Source organism: Grampus griseus (assembly GCF_964374135.1).
Source record: "Grampus griseus genome assembly, chromosome: 3".
NCBI classification, from domain to species: domain Eukaryota; kingdom Metazoa; phylum Chordata; class Mammalia; order Artiodactyla; family Delphinidae; genus Grampus; species Grampus griseus.
This window is the reverse complement of record NC_139019.1, coordinates 31,356,310-31,373,138: the sequence shown is the minus strand read 5'-3', so window position 1 is coordinate 31,373,138 and position 16,829 is coordinate 31,356,310. Positions and strand designations below refer to the sequence as shown.

Sequence of the window (16,829 nt, the reverse complement as noted above, 5' to 3'; positions counted from 1 at the left end):
CCATTGCTGTCCCCAAAGCTGCCTGCTTGACATGCGTGTCCTTCTTCCTTCTCTCCTCCTCAACCAAATACCTCTTACCACCAAGAGTCCTTTTTCCTTCCTTTTCTTTTTTCTATCAATTCATTTTCTTATCAGAACACCCACATTCATCAATGCCCCCTTTAAATCTGTGATGCACAAAATGAAGACTGTTGTAATGAACAGCCTGGCTAATCTAAAGTCCCCTCTGTTTTCGGGGTCTGTAAATTTCGTACGTGTACAGAATCGCAGTAGGTTATAGTTTAAAGCAAATCTCTCTTATCCCTCCTTAAAAGTGTCATTTTTCCTTTGAACATGACCTTGGAAATAAAATCATGGATGAAAGTTATAAACTTGAGTGGAAATTCTGAGCTCTTGAGGCTATTATAATAGCACACTATTAACAATAAGTAAAGCTACAAAGTGCTGATCATATGCCAGGTTCTGTGGTGTTCTATAAATACAGTTATTCCAATTCTCACAACTCTATGAGACATCTTTATTGTGTCACCACTACCCCATTTTTTAGATGCAAAAACACCAACTCGGCAGATCGAGTGACTGGTCTGAGCTCACACTACTGGTGAGGAATAGAGCTAGATTTTGAGCCCCGTGAGTCTGGTTTCAGAGTCTGTCAGCTGTGCGACCACCCCATCTCTGGCCCTGCCTTGGAGTTGTGTTCTGAACTTCCTTATACACGAACATGAACAAAGGCAGAGGTTGGGAGGCATGGAGGTAGCCGGGCAATTTTTCTGAGCACTACGTTTGCATTAGCTCACTCCATCCTTCCAACCACCCTATGAGGCCCCTCTTATTATCATCCCCATTCACAGCTGAGGAATTGCAAAGTTAAGTAACTTGCCCAGTGGGAAGCTTGGTCGTTAGCCCAGGTAAACTGGCACTGTGTTTAATCATCATGCTGCCACTTTCATCTCCAAGACAGGAAGGAAATAGTAACCCCATTCACATAAGCCGTTAGGAGGTGACGTCCTTCTTACCTCCGCCATTCCCTGCACTACTTTCTGCTTATCCACCTGTAAGATACCGTTCTTCGCTGTGCGAGACACGTGCAGCTCGTGCCAGTGACCCACGGTGAGGGGCTCTTCACTCCTGTTGAAGGAAGGAAACTGGGCATGGGTTAGCACTACTGGTGTTGGAAATAATGTCCACCAATCTGGCTCACATGAAACGTGCCAAACTTAGGCACCTCACTCCCTTCAGCAAAAAGAAAAACCTTCTTTCCTTCTTGGTAAACACAGCAGTGCTAGCTCCATTTACTGGACCCCTTCATGGGAGGAGTAAGTGTCTCACTTATCATTTTACTTATTCCTTACAACAAGTCTGAAATGGGGGTAGGATTAGTCTGGTTTTCAAGATGAGGGGTGACATGAGGCTAAAGTGTGATCAGAGTTGCATACAAGCTTTGGAGAAGAGAAAATTATATAGGCTACGATGTAAAACAGATTCCTTGATGTACTGATATCTGTAGCATCCTCTGAAATGCATAAAAAATAAGATGGGTGGATGGATGGATGGATGGATGGATGGATGGGGAATATAAAGATAAATAGATACATGATAAAGCAAATATAGCAGAATGTTAACTGTAGACTATAGGTGGTGGGTATAAGGATTTTACTGTACAATTCTTTCAACTTTTCTATGTGTTTGAAATGTTTCATAATAAAATACTGGGGGGACAGTTTCCATGTTGTCTGATATTGTGAAAAGGATTAAAAGTACTTTAAAAATTCCATTATTAATTCAAGATGGAAACACTTGAAGTTTAAATGATATTGATAAGAGTTTTACATGTTACACTTTACAGCGAGGTGTGTAAAAGGGTATAAGTATTGCATTTGTCTTTCTAAAGATGTCTCTATAGTTCCTGGCCTTCGCTGAACCTCCCAATTATTTTTTGGTCCTGGATCATCTTTAGAAACCCACCAGGAATACCAATGGGCACAATTATTGAAAGGTCTCCACCCTCTCACTTGATTCTTTGCTCTGGCAAATGCTTTTGCCATTTGTCCTTAGCAATTAGAATTTAATCACCTTGGCTCCATCAATATGCAATAAAGATCTTGTTCAGCAGCCCATCTCCATAATAACTAACGGCGCCTGAGCCTGTTCTTGTTGCGTAGAGGTCATTCCCCGTCCACACGCTGCTTCCCTCAGCAGAGTGATACTGACTGTGGCCATTATGAGCTCACTGCAGTTGTCTCTGTTTTTGAATCAAGTTCAGACCACCTTATCCTTTTCCTAAAGTTAAAATGATTTGGCCAATTCCGCAGCTTCCTGTAGTTGAGCCTTTCACTGAATTGTCTTAATGAAGCAGGAAGTCTTGGAACTGGTTTTCAGAATAAACATCTTCCAAAGGGCCGTCTGAAACACTAACCGTGATCGGTGTGGTCACTTACACTGGAGAGGGGATGGCCCAGGGGAGCAGACGGTGGTCTGTTCCTTGGAATCTCTGAGTTCTTGCCTCCTTTTCATCACACCTAATACTAAAGAATTCTTTTTCCAGGAGCCTTTCCTGACAGGCAGGGAAGCAATAACTTATGTGAAAAAAAAAAGAAAAACACCTCTTGTCAAAAATAGAAACAGAATTATGAACGAGGGAAATGCTGGACTTCTAAGGTTCCACTGTGACCCCATAGCTGGAGCTGCCACTGTCGAGGTGCAGGGGGCAGGAGGCAATCTGTGCAGGAGGAGGGCTGATGAGCCCTGACCCTCCCCAGCCCTTTCTGTTCATTCCTCATCCAGGAAGACGCCATTTGAAAGTACAAGGTGATATTCAAGGTGTCTTCCTTTCTCGACCTGACAAATAATTCTAAGTGAATTGCTTATACTGTTTTGCATAATCATATGTAAATTGAATCAATTAAATACCCACCAAAGTTGTCTTGAGACATAGGATGTTCTTGCATAACCAGAGGTACAAAAGTGTCCATTCCCCAAGGTGGGAGGGCTCACTGATGTGTAGGAATTCAGCTCTTGAGGACAAAAATGAACTGTCCTTTTAAAGAATTGTTGAAACCTAATGCAGTAAGCACTTCCCATCAGCCATGAAAACTGATCAGCAATTAAGGGCAACGCATGGCTATACGATCTCAGCGACAAACTCTTTCTAGAAATGACAGTCTAGCAATATGAACTGTGATTCAATACAGCCCACGATTTCCTTTAAAACAACAACAAGGACTAACCGATTTCCTGCTGCAGGGCACTGTTGAACAAAACACCACAGTGGGTTTCAAAAGCGAAGAAATCGCCAAACGAGGCATGCCTGCATTAGATTAGCAGGTCTCCCGCTTGAAGGTAAAAACTACGATGGGAGCAACACAGTGAGAAGAGGGAGACATAAACAAGTAAGAAAAATATCTGCACCTCCCAACTGCAGGCTCTGAGGGATTCACAAGGACGCTGCCACACTGTATGGGAACAATTGATCTGCTAAGTCAATGAATAGTACAAACTAGATAACAGAAGGAAAGTTTTGATAACCCAGAACCCAACCTGCAGACACCAGCAAGCGCTTTAGAAGCACTCAGTTACTCCATGCTATTGAAACCAGTCATCACACAGCCTTCACGAGCACGATGGTCAGGGAAGGGTCTTTGCAGTTGCTGGTGATTTGCTATCAGCTTCTCTATATGGAGAACAATAAGAGCCATGCCAAATAACTAGTTGCTACCAAAGAAATAAAGCAAGAGGAAAGTTAAAATTTAAAGTGAGGCCACCCCAATCTATTGATGCATAGCAATGAATGATTACGTGACAATTATGTGTTTCTTCACGTATGAGCATGTGTAATGTAACGCCACAGTGTGTTCACTCAATGCTGGTGAGGAAGTCGGTGTCCTTTTGAAATCCTCTTAATCTAATGGAAACAACTTGTTAAGCTTCTATCAATAGGACGTTTGTGGGGAATAGGGCAGATGAATAATAATTTGATGTTTTTGCTTTGTTTTGTTTTGTTTTTTGCGGTACGCGGGCCTCTCACTGTTGTGGCCTCTCCCGCTGCGGAGCACAGGCTCCGGACGCGCAGGCTCAGCAGCCATGGCTCACGGGCCCAGCCACTCCGCAGCATGTGGGATCTTCCCAGACCAGGGCACGAACCCGTGTCCCCTGCGTCGGCAAGCGGACTCTCAACCACTGCGCCACCAGGGAAGCTTTGTTTTTAAGTGATTGTGGCTCTGATACACACTACTTCCAAAGGACAAAATAAATAAAGTGAGGTCACCAAGGAAATTTCTGTTCATTACATTTCTATTCGTGCTTTTTAAACTAGTTGTCATATATTTGCCCACTAAATGATGCTCTGAGCAAGGTACTGATTGACTATTTATCACGTTTCTGCTGATTGCGTTGCATGATCTTAGGTGGAGAGGACTGGGTAGTTACTCAAGAGAGGAAACCTTGCCAGTAGGAGAGCATCATCTCTGGGAAGCACGTCATCTGTATGAATCAGGACAGGTTTCAGAAAAGATAACTGTGTAGGGAAGACAGGAAGAGAGCAAGCTGGTAGATGACAAATTTGTCTTTCTGCAAAGTGACTGTTGTCTGGCTTTTGAGGGGAGGGGGACCCTGACGGTCTCAGCCCTTACCTGAGAACACCAGTCCCAGAGCCGCAGTCAAAGCGGAACTCCACGTGGCCCCCTGCCATGTTGATAGACAGGAAGTCTTTGCTGCCCGTGTCATAGCTGTACAGGAGGACGCCGTCACCCGAGTCAGGCCAAAACGTGATCTCAAACGCCATGAAGGAAAGGTAATGCCTGGGCTCTAGTGGCCAGGGTGTTGCAGCGTAGGACCTCAGAGACTCTCTGAACTGAGGAATGGTCAGGGTGAAAGCTGAAAGAACAAGCACGTGGTTAGAAATCCCTCCGTGCCAGAACCAGCATCTTCTTTTCCTCCTGGGTACAGAACTAAACTCTGTTTCTCAGCTGCTCTGAAGATAGGTGGGTGGTGTAGCTGAGGTCTGGCCACTGGAATGTGGGTGGGAGTAGTACACAGAATTCCAGGTCTGGCCCCTAAAGCTTCCCTCCATCCTCCACTTGCTCTTTCTTCTTCCCCTGCTGGCTGGATGCAGGAATCAGTGGAGGAGTCTAAGGCCCCAGCAGAGCCACTAGAAGGCAGGCGTCTGCGTCCCCGAATGACTACGTGGGGCAGAGCACACTCCTCCCACTGACCTTCAGTGATGTGAGCAAAGATCAACTGTTAGTGTGTTAGGCTACAGAAATATGAGGATGGTGTGTAATGGCTTTGGCTTACTCTGACTCACAACGCCCTCTTCTAGGTGACGAGAAATTTGAGATTATACAGTGTTAAAAAAAACTTTTCCCCGGGACGGTGTCTTGGGGCCAAATCTGAATCACTGGCAGAAAAGTTAAAACATGTTCAACCCTGCTTGGGTTTTCCAAAATCTTTTAAATCTTTCAAAATTTCCATTATTATATGTGTGTATTTGTGTGTGCGTGTGTGTTTATATGTATGTATACATATATGTGTATAAATATAATCAATATATACAGTATTGAGAGGTAGAATAATTCGGCAGAACAGTACAAAGAGAAAGAAACATCACATTGTTAATGTTTCTGTGTGTACCTTCCCAACACTTGCTCTGAAACCATCAGCTATTCTAAGGAGCCTGGGCTGTGAATGCTTCAAATTCTGACACAAACTACACAAATCTAGGCTTTTCAAAGCTATTTGAGGGCCAAGATGAGCCCACCACAGCCTGGCCCAGGAACATCTTAAAGAGAACTTGTCTTTGGCTGGTTTGCCACTCTGACACTTGAAGACACTCCAACCTGGTTAAAGAGAAGATTCTCCCGTCCCTCCCAACAAAGCAACATTAATCCCATAAAAATATATGGGACCTTGCTAAAAGTACACTGATGAAAAATTACATCAACATGAATTAACAAGGCAGACAAATCGTCATCAGCTTGCTTCTTTCTCACCATCTTCACAGTGTCGACCTCTAAATCCCAGGGGACAGAGGCAAATGTAGGAGTCAGCTTTGCTTGCTGTGCAGGTGCCACCATTGATGCAGGAGGCTTCATCGCAGATTCCACTGCTGCATTCCCCTAAATACAGAATGGGAATGACAAAGCCAATTCATCACGTGAGCCAGTCCGAGACTGAGCACGCCCACAGCTCACGATTCTGAACAAATACAGTTCACGCCCCACTCCTGTTGATTTGCTCCTCTGCACAACTGCAAACCAGCTTTCAGGATAACTGGAACTTCCCTTCATTTTAATTTGATTTTGGTTTACTCTTTATGAAGGGCCACAGGGATGCTAAAACATGGCCGACACAGTAAATCAAATAATAAATAACTGGGCAATTTTATGACCACTGACAGGGATGACAGAGTTGTTTCTGCCTGTAACTCATCTCGCTGTTGTTCTCACAAGAGTGTGTTACCATCCCTCCAATGTCAGCGGAGTGTTTATGTTAAAAGCGTTCTCATTTGTTTGGCCCCAATTACCTTAAGTGCTGCCCGCCTTCTTGGTTGAACGTTGGGTCAAGCAAGATAAGCACAGAAGGAGGTAAGGAGCCTTGTCGAAGCTTATTAACTGCCCTGGACTGTCAACTCGTCTGTCTGGAGCAGGGAGGGGAGGGGGGGCTCCATAATACCTTAGCAGGGGGTTCCCGAATCTCTACTTCTAAACTCAAGGTTACAGTCTTATGAGGGACAGCAAGGTGACCGGAAGTAAAAAGTGCTGAAAGGTTCAACATCAGATGGGTTAGGTCTCTCTACCAAACACACATCGGAGAGACCCGTGAAGGGTACACTTGGTCATTTTCAAGTGTAGGTCACCAGATGAAGTGAAAACAAACTGACTTTTCCCAGGCTGCTTTTCTTCTGCTCCTTTGCTCTTCCTTTTCTCCTTGTGTATAAGAAATAAATTAGGCAGATGGGCCACAACCTGGCCCAGAACTACAAAGGTGAGACCAAAGCCCTTTTTCTTGGGATGGAGGCAAAGGGGTGCATCTCTGGTTGAGCCGCGAGGGGTCCAGCTCTGCGTCGCACAGTCTCCAATGTGACGCCCGTGGGAGCTGGTAGCCGCCCCCCTCCACCCCTCTACCACCGCCCCCCACCGCCCCGTGAGATGAGGAACCCCCGTGGCCTGATTGTGTCATCTCAACAGGGGAGTCTCTCATCCTTTCGTCATCAGTCATCTGTTTTTGTTGAACGGATCCAGTCGTTTCTTTTCCGAAAGCCTCCTCAGGAGGAGGGGGAAGGGCTTGGCATACCGTGTACCCAGGGGAGGAGAGCCACTCCAGGAGCTGATAACAGAATTCGATTACAGCCCTTCCAGACGGCTTGCCCCTCCAGCCAGGTGGGCTGGCCTCTATGAATTCCAGCTGGGGGCCACTGGAAGTTCAGGCAGAAGTGACGGTGGTCTCTTTTTTTTTTCAGCCACAGCCCTGAGAACATTGCCAGCAGCCACAGCCTCCATAGAGAGGCCAACTTGAATTTAGAGAGCCAAACTCTCACAGGTCCCCATGCTCCACCGATTTCTGGGGGCTGGGAGGCTTTCTCAGAGAAGGGCTGGTCCCACAGGAAGAAGTGGAGTCCTTGGCGTATCTTAGATACACATGGGGAAAATTATTTTACAAATTTGCTTTGTAACTATTTTTTATAGGTGGGAGTTGACGGGGAGGGGCGTTGAAAGCCAGCCAGAGATGTTTACTGGATGAAAGCAGTGTTTCAGCAAGATTGTGCTGGCAATGCTATGCAAGATAGATTGTGAGCCATGGGGGTGGGAAAGAGGAGAGAAATCCTACGGGGAGGTAAACTGCGGCTGGAGAGGGTGATCGCAGAGGAAATGGAGAGAAAGTGAACAATCAAAGACGCACAGGGCAAGCAGGAGTAGCCAGTTCATTCTAGAAGTTGAAGGTGGAAGGAGACTCCAGCATAACCTCAAGGCTTCTAGCTGGGAAGACCGAAAGGAGAGTGGCAAGAGGAAGGAAACGAGGGAGGCTGCGAACAGGACCTGGCTGCCAATGAGCAGCGCAGCTGGCTTTCGTTCAACTTAAGCATAAGGTGATGGTGGAAATATCTGCTGCTGAGCCCTTCCTGCACACAGGTGAGGGCTGGAGGGGCCGCAGCAAGGTAGGGGCGACCCTGATACCAAGCACATATGCGCTCCTTGAGAGAGGACAGGATGGAAGGGCCCCTGGAAATCCCAGGGCACCAATGGAGGGTGAGGAACTGGCAGAGAAGACAAAGGGGGAACAGATGCAGGACACAGAGGACCCAGACAAGGTGGGTTCCCAGAAGCTCAGGGGAAGCAAAAGCCAAGAGAGGAGTCAAGTGAATACCGCTGAGAGGTCCAGGAGGGGTTTGCAAAGAAAGAACCACTCACAGCTTGAGGGGAGCAGCTTTGCTTTGCAGTGGAAGGCAGAACCCCAGCACAGGAAGTTCTGACAGGGGGCCTGGAGGGTTGCTGGACTCAGGTTTTGAAAGAGAGGAGACAAGTCCGCAGGGTTCCCGAATCAGAAGGGTCCAGGCTCACGGAAACATGGCACTGGTTGAAGCTGGAGAGGACCTGAGTGGGTGTGAATAAGCTAGAGCAAGGCATCCATGAACTTTGATGGGGAAAAACCTTTATCTTTATTTTCCATGATCTTTAACTGGACTTGAGTATTTCCCTTACTTATTAAGGGAGGTAACGAATCTCCAGTATTAGCAGTTCTTGTGAATTGTGCCCAATGGACCTGAGAATGGGGCGAATCACTTTCCATTTGCTGCGGGTATCTCAAAACATCATTTATTCTCATCGCTCCTTTGACAGCATGGTCGTTACTGCACCCACCTTTGAAGAATCCTGTTCTTTAATGCTTTATAAAGAAGCACATACATTACTATAATAACAGAACTTTACTATATAGCTTTATTGCAATATAATTTTTTCCTATCATGTATATTTATTATCTGCATTTGAAAACATCCTTCTTTTTTTTTTTTTTTTGCGGTACGTGGGCCTCTCACTGCTGTGGCCTCACCCGTTGCAGAGCACAGGCTCCGGATGCGCAGGCTCAGCGGCCATGGCTCACGGGCCCAGCTGCTCTGCGGCATGTGGGATCTTCCCGGACCGGGGCACGAACCCGTGTCCCCTGCATCAGCAGGCGGACTCTCAACCACTGCGCCACCAGGGGAGCCCTGAAAACATGCTTCCGAGAAGAGGTCCATAGATTTCACCAGACTGCCAAAGGGGTCCATGGCATACGAAAGCTTAAGAGCCTTGGGTTATTGAGAAGTGACAACCTCGGCAGCAAGGTCCCAGGAACATAGGGAAGGATGGGTGCAGAGTGTAGATGAAAAGGTTAGTCTGAGAAAGGAGAACTCTCAACTCTGAGAGTAGGAGGAAGGAGGTGCCAGGTCATGTGTACAGGGAGCTGGCAGGACCGCATCAATATATAAAATAACTTTTTTTGACACTGATACTTCCTATACACCAGCTGTTATGTAAGTTTACGCAAGAAAATGAAGTGAGGGGCAGGAGAGAGATCAGGCTCCCAAGGAGGGAAGAGAAGGTGGAGTGGAATACACTAAGGAGCCCACGGACGGCAAGGAGCCTCCCCGCCCCTCGCCCCCCAATCCAGCGCAACAGTGAGGCTTGTCTATTTCCCATCCTAAGGATCTGTCAAGTGTGTCACCACTACCACCCTGGATCAAACCACCATCATCTCTGATCTGAACTCCTGCACAGCCTCCCAGCTGGTCTACATGCCCCCTATGAAGACTCTTTCCATAAAGCTGTCTATAGTCACAGGGATCATTGCAAAACACAGACGAGATCATGAGACCCACCTCCCCTCATACTCCCACTGGGACAGGGCATTTCCTCTGCCTGGAATGCACTTCCCTCTCATCTCTGCTTTTTAACTCCTACTCTTGCTTCAGATATCAACTTCACATTCCAGCCTCAGAAATGCTTTTCCTGACCCCCAGCCCATAAATCTCCCTATTATACATTAGTATTGCACCTCCCCTTTGTAACAGTCCAAATTGTAATTTTACATTTATGTCTGTGATGTTTATTTAATTAATTTGGTCTCTCCTAGGGAGAGTTATGACCGGAGGGATGAGCTGAGATCCTGTCTTGTTTATTGCTTTATCTTAAGCACCCAGTGCTGTGACCAGCACAGGAGCTTAAATCAGTATTTACCAAGTGGAAGAAAGAGTAAGGGAGTGATAAGCCAGAGTGAGACCCGTGGCCCCTGCAGACCTCATGAGTCTCGAATAACTTGGGAAGTTGTTGGCTCTGTGACACTGCAGGGCGGGGATCCAAGAAGGGATTGGAAAAAATGAGTGGTGGTGGCTTAGGTTGGAGAATTTCGGTGGAAATAATAAAAGAAAAGTCTGGGCCAGAGAATACAAAATTTTGCTGAGATTGCTGACTATTCTAGAATGTGAGTTCACACAGAATCCAATAGCTGGACATAATTTAATGAAGGAGATGAGGTGGGAGGGGTCGAGTAATGAAAGGCCCCTTGGAAACAGGTTTCTTGGGTTTGGGGAGGTGGGACAGAGAAAAAACTGTGGTTGAAGCCGGCAAGGCCAAGTTAGAGATCAGAGGGAAGGAGCCATGACTTGCAACTGTCCTCACCCTCTTCTGGAAGCCTGCATCTCCATGGGAAATTAACCGCTGTTTCCAAGAGCCCAGTCTCCCCCATGGTGAGACTGCATTTAAGTTATAGGAACTTGAACTCCAGAGGACTTATTCAAAGGAAAGCAAATATGGAGGTGAGGAAGGATAGCCAGCCCTGTTCTTGTACCCCAGAGGGGAAAATGGGAAGAAATGGAAAAAAAAAAGGCCATGTGACCAATGCCTGCCACTAAGGTTGACAGAGAGCAACAGAATAATCCAATAGCTGCCCCCAGGGATCCCAGAGCCAGCAAGGTGGGTCCTCCGGGTTCATCTGCTCCATGGAGAGGTTAGTATTGTACAGGGTGAGAATTTAAAACGCTGTCAGAAACTGGCCCTTACTCAATTTTGCAACTTCTTAACTACCTGTCAGAGATTACAAGACTGCCAGATCTGTCCTTCAGGGCTGTTTCCCTGTGAGTTCAATGAAGAGAGAAGAAACAACTTATACCCTGTGGATCGGTAGAGTCAGAATATTAATAATAACATCAACAACAGGAAACATTTACAACGTATTTGCTATGTGCAAGGCTTTATTCTAAGTGCTCTATATGCACCGTGACTCATCCGGACAAAATAATCTTATGAGGCAGGTACTATTTATAGATGGGGATATTGAGTCTCAAAGAGGTTAACTGACCTGCCAAATCCAAGCAATCTGCCTTCAGAGTCCAGACTCTTCAACAGCACAGGAGACTTCTCGTGGGCTTGCTGGTTCTCACCTTACCACAGCGGGAGCCTTTATAATAGCTTTAGTCACTACTGCTGTTTGCTTTGACCAAGTGACCAATTGAGGGAGAAAGTAACATAGGGAATAACAGGTGGAGAGTAATCTTTTCCTTTCAAGTAAACTCCATCTTTTGTAGTTTTAACAATGGTGTCACCTTTAGGAGTGAGAAAAGTAGAAGGAAGCAATTTGAAACCAATTCGGGAGCCTCTGACGTGGCAGATGTGGTTAAGAGGGCAGGCACTGGTGCCAGAACTGCTGAGGTCACCATTTACTAGCTTTACCACCTACTAGCTGTGTGACCTTAGGCAAGTTACTTAACTGTTCTAAACCACCAGCTCTCATCTGTAAACACTAAGACTAATCACAGCACCTACTTTGTAGGAATCTCGAGAAGATTAAAGTAGTTCTGGATGGTGGCTACATGTAGTAGGTGCTCAACTAATATTAGCTACAAAACAAGCAAACTGTACTTGGAATCATGAAGATCGAATCCTAGCTCTGACTCAGAAATGGAGAGAGGGCGGAATAGGATCATATGTGGTAGAACAAACACAGGCAAATGTGAATGGTAGAGCTAGATTGTGCGCATGTGGTATTCACCACGCATTCTTTCAAAATGACATCTTGAAGATGGAGAACAAAGAGACCCAACAAAGGAACTTGCCATTTCTTGCAATAACAATGTCATATGAGGATGTGATGCTCAGAGTTGTGGCACCATCTTGGGATTATGAGTGAAAAACAAGAGAACCACTGAGATACCAACCCAGAGTTCTAACGTCATTGAGTCACTGTTAGGGACTGAACTGCGTCCTCCCAAAATTCATAGGTTGAAGCCCTAACTCCCAATGTGACTGTATTTGGAGACAGGGCATTTAAAGAGGGAATGAAAGTTAAATGAGGTCATGTGAGTGGTCCTAATCCAATTTGACTGGTGTCTTTATAAGAAAAGGGAGAGACACAGGATTCAAGCACAGACAAAAGGCCATGTGAGGGCACCGTGAGAAGGTGGCCATTTGCAAGCCAAGGAGAGAGGCTTCAGGAGAAACCAAACATGACAACACCTTAATCTTGGATTTCCAGCCTCCAGAACTGTGAGAAAATAAATACCTGTTGTTTAAACCACCCAGTCTGTGGTATTTTGTTATGGTGGCCCTAGCTAACTAAAACAGTCATTGAATTAACCAACCTTAGAATTATCTATCTGCTGCCTTCAGTGATGGAATAAATGTCCTTATTTCTTTAAAAACAATCCTAGTCTTTTCAGCAAATGGTGCTGGAACAACTGGGCTTACACATACCAAAAAAAAAAAAAAAAAAAGAATCTAGACACAGACCTTACAACCTTCACAAAAATTAACTCAAAATGGATCATAGACCTAAATGTAAACATGAAACTATAAAACTCATAGAAAATAACATGGGTGAAAACCTAGATGACCTTGGGTAAGGCAATGACTTTTTAGATATAACACCAAAGACAGGATCCATGAAAGAAATAATTGATAAGCAGAACTTCATTAAAATTAAAAACTTCTGCTCTGTGAAACACAATGTCTAGAGGATGAGAAAACAAGCCACAGATAAGAAAACATTTTCAAAAGACACATCTGACAAAGGATTGTTATCCAAAATAAGTAAAGAACTCTTAAAACTCAATAATAAGAAAACAAACAACTCAATTGAAAATGAGCCAAAGATCTTAACAGATACCTCACCAAAGAAGATATACAGATGGCAAATAAACATGTGAGAAGACGCTCCATATCATATGTCATCAGGGAAATGCAAATTACAACAAGAAGATACCACAATGCACCTATCAGAATGGCCAAAATATGGAACACTGACAACATCAAAGGCTAACAAGAATGTGAAGCAAAAGGAACTCTCATACATTCATGGCGGGAATGCAAAATGATACAGTCCACAGTTTGGTGGTTTCTTACAAAACTAAACATACTCTTACCACATGATCAAGCGATCACACTCTTGGGTGTTTACCCAAAAGAGCTGAAAACTTATGTCCACCCAAAAACCTGGATGTTTATAGCAGCTTTATTGATAATTACCAAAGCTTGGAAGCACTCAAGATGTCCTTCAGTAGGTGAACAGATAAATTGTGGTCCATCCAGACAATGGAATATTATTCAGTGCTAAAAACAAATGAGCTATCAAGCCGTGAAAAGACATGGAGTGAACTTAGATTCATATTACTAACTGAAAGAAGCCAATCTATTCAGGCTACATAATGTATGATTCCAACTATATGACATTCTGGAAAAGGCAAAACTATAAAGAATATAAAAAGATCAGTGGTTGCCAGGCGTTGGAGATGGGGGGAGGAAATGAATAAGCAGGGCACACAGGAATTTTAAGGCAGTGAAAATACTCTGTATGATACCATAATGATGGATATATGTTAGTATACATTTGTCCAAACCCATAGAACATAAAGCACTAGAAGTGAACCATAATGTAAACTATGGATTTGGGGCAATTATGATGTGTCAACAGGGTCATCAATTGTAACAAATATACCACTCCAGTGGGGGATGTTGATAATTGGGGGGTGGGGGGCTACGTGTGTGTGGGACCAGAGGGCATATGGGAAATCTCTGTGCCTTCCCCCAAATTTTGCTGTGAACCTTAAACTACTCAAAAAATAATCTTAATTTAAAAAAAGGAAAATAGAAAAAAACCACAATCTAGTTCTGTCCTATTTTAGATAAGTTCTTTAACTTTTACAAGTCCCAGTGTCTTCATGTGTAAAATAAGTATAATAATAATCTCTACCTCCTCGAGTCAGTATGAGGAATAAATGAGAGGGCGTCAAGAACATGTTCGGCACGGTGGTCAAGAATTGGAATGTGGCCATTTCTTTTAGAAGCAAAGAGTATACGAAAGATCTTTCTACATTATTGTGTTGGTTCTTCCACTGGACTGGGTGAAGAAGGGTGAAAGGGCTGAATTGCTGTTGCCTTGTCAGATGAGACCAGGCTACGTTTCATGAAGAGGGCCAAGATGACAGCAGGACACAACCAAGGGTTTGGTCCACCCTTGGTCTTATTTACCACGTCTGAGTGTTCAGATTCAAGGTCATCATGTCTTCAGAGCACCAACCTCACCCCTCAGGCCCACCTCCCTCCTAAAGCTCTGCATTAACCATCTGCCTAGGGTTGTAGCCCATGAAGCTTCTCCCCACCCTGGCCCAAAGCAGAAAGGCAGTCCCACGAGAGCATCCCACCCACTGGGCAACCACTTACCCACATCAGCCCCGCTGAGTGCCTTCCCCAGCGGCCAGGGCCTCAAGTCCATTCTCTTCCCATTAACAGTGAGTGACTGTACACAGCCTTGAAAGCCTCGGTTTGTCCCTGTTGCTCTCACCAACCAGTAAGCACGGGGAGCCCCACCAAGATAGAGAGGCGTCTGGAAGGTAATTTTACTGTACTGGCCCTTTAAGAAAGATGGAAACAGTAACTCACTACACAAAGTCAAAAGCTAAAACACAACAGGTTTTCATGAGGGACATGGTTAAGATGCAATTTATAGCACCAGTGTTTTCTTCCATCTGTATTTAAGTCACTGTCCTACTGGAAAATTAAACCCACGGTTACCATAGAAAACCCAAGAGAGCTTCTCAGAGGGCTGTCTTTCGAGAAGGGATGATTTTGGAAGCTGGAAGGGAAGGGAAGGTGGGTTAGAGCCAGGAGCAACCCAACAGGCAGTGTACCATGATGGGCATCCCGAAAAAAAACTTTCTCTTTCCAGTCCTGACACCAATTTACTGTGTATCTTGGATGGGTCATAGGGCTATTCTGTGTCTCAAAAGGTGATAATACTAATTTTGTGTATACGTGGGCTAACGTTTACCCTTTTACTGTCCTAGTCACCTTTATACTATATCCTGCAAGAGGCATTTGAGAGGGAGAGGGAAATTGCCAAGACTGAGTTGCAAAATATTTTGAAATTTGCTCATGGATACAATTTTTTTTAAGTGTTATTACAGCTAAGTAGGGACATTTCCAATCTTAGACTAAACCACAATCTGGATTGTAGATTTTGAGGTTACAAAATACAGAGCTGAACATTAGGTGGGTCAGAATTAAGGTGCTCTTGGTTGTTGTTTTTATTGCAGAAATATCTCATTTGCTTGGATTAAAGGGTAGAGAAGGAGGTTGGCAGAAGGTATGCTGCGAGAAGTTATAAAATGTCTAGAATGTAAGCCACTGAAATGTAATCTATACCCTTTATACTTTTGTTATCAATAAGTAAACATCTCATCATTGCTTTTCTAATGAATAGATAAGAATCGTTGGTAAATAGTATATTAAATGTGAGCTAGGCAGCTTTAAAGTATTTACAGTGGATTTTAAGGATTAATTCTTTGCCAGCCACTGGCATATAGCTTTCGTGAGCTGAATTGAGTGCCCTGTTGGCTTATTTCACCAAGATCCTCAGGATTTACTTCTTCTGGATCCCTTCCTCACCCTTCTGGCCCTATTCCCTGATCCAGGACCACAGCAGGAGCCCGACAGCTAAATCCTTTTCTCCTTGTTTGGAACATTAAGTGCATCAGAGGGGTGGGTAGCTCCTCTGAAGCTCCCTTCACAACATCCCAGGCAATAGTCTTTGAGCCTCGCCTTTACCTTCCTCTAATGAGGGTTGTCTTTGGGCCTCTGGAGGCTGCTTTGCCTGCCCATGCAGAGAACTGGTGGTATCCTGGAGTCTGCAGTCCCCTGGCACAGCCCTTAACAAGTTTTAATGGGTGCTTAAGTGTGAAAGTCCAATTCCCTTGCTTTGGGTTGGCATCACTCCGCGGTACTACTTACACGCCAGAGCTCCCCTGTGGGATCAGGCTAAAGCCAGATCCTGATGAACTTTGCCTGAGATCTCACTCTTACTGACTTCTGTCCCTCCCCCATTCGTCTTAACCCCCTCTCTTACAGGTTTCCTATGGGATCCCCTTTTTTTTTTTTTTTTTTTGTGGTACGCGGGCCTCTCACTGCTGTGGCCTCTCCCGTTGCGGAGCACAGGCTCCGGACGTGCAGGCTCAGCGGCCATGGCTCATGGGCCTAGCCGCTCTGCGGCATGTGGGATCTTCCCGGACCGGGGCACGAACCCGTGTCCCCTGCATCGGCAGGCGGACTCTCAACCACTGCGCCACCAGGGAAGCCCTGGGATCCCTTTCTTTGTGCATCATTTGCATAAGACTCCTCATCTCAGGTCTGTTTTGGGGGAGCCCTGACTTAAGACAGAGTCACTATCTCTTGAGACAGTTTTCTCAAACATTCTACATCTGCGGTCCTGCTTATACAACTTGCTTAGCAAGTCTTGGTAGTAGAGAGGCAGATGTTGCCCTGAGTATCCACAAAATTACATGCTTTTTGTAATTAATGCTTACATGC

General features: G+C 45.0%; 1 protein-coding gene across 1 annotated transcript in view; it reads right to left on the bottom strand.

Moving 5' to 3' along the window:
- Positions 1–16,829, bottom strand: part of EGFLAM (EGF like, fibronectin type III and laminin G domains) — a 170,721-nt gene that overhangs the window by 27,692 nt on the left and 126,200 nt on the right. The window contains exons 13-16 of the mRNA XM_082650903.1: positions 14,688–14,877; positions 5,988–6,113; positions 4,629–4,872; positions 1,017–1,128 (exon numbers count right to left, since the gene is read on the bottom strand). Coding sequence (XP_082507029.1) covers positions 1,017–1,128; positions 4,629–4,872; positions 5,988–6,113; positions 14,688–14,877 — 672 coding nt within the window. The remainder of the gene's footprint in view (positions 1–1,016; positions 1,129–4,628; positions 4,873–5,987; positions 6,114–14,687; positions 14,878–16,829) is intronic.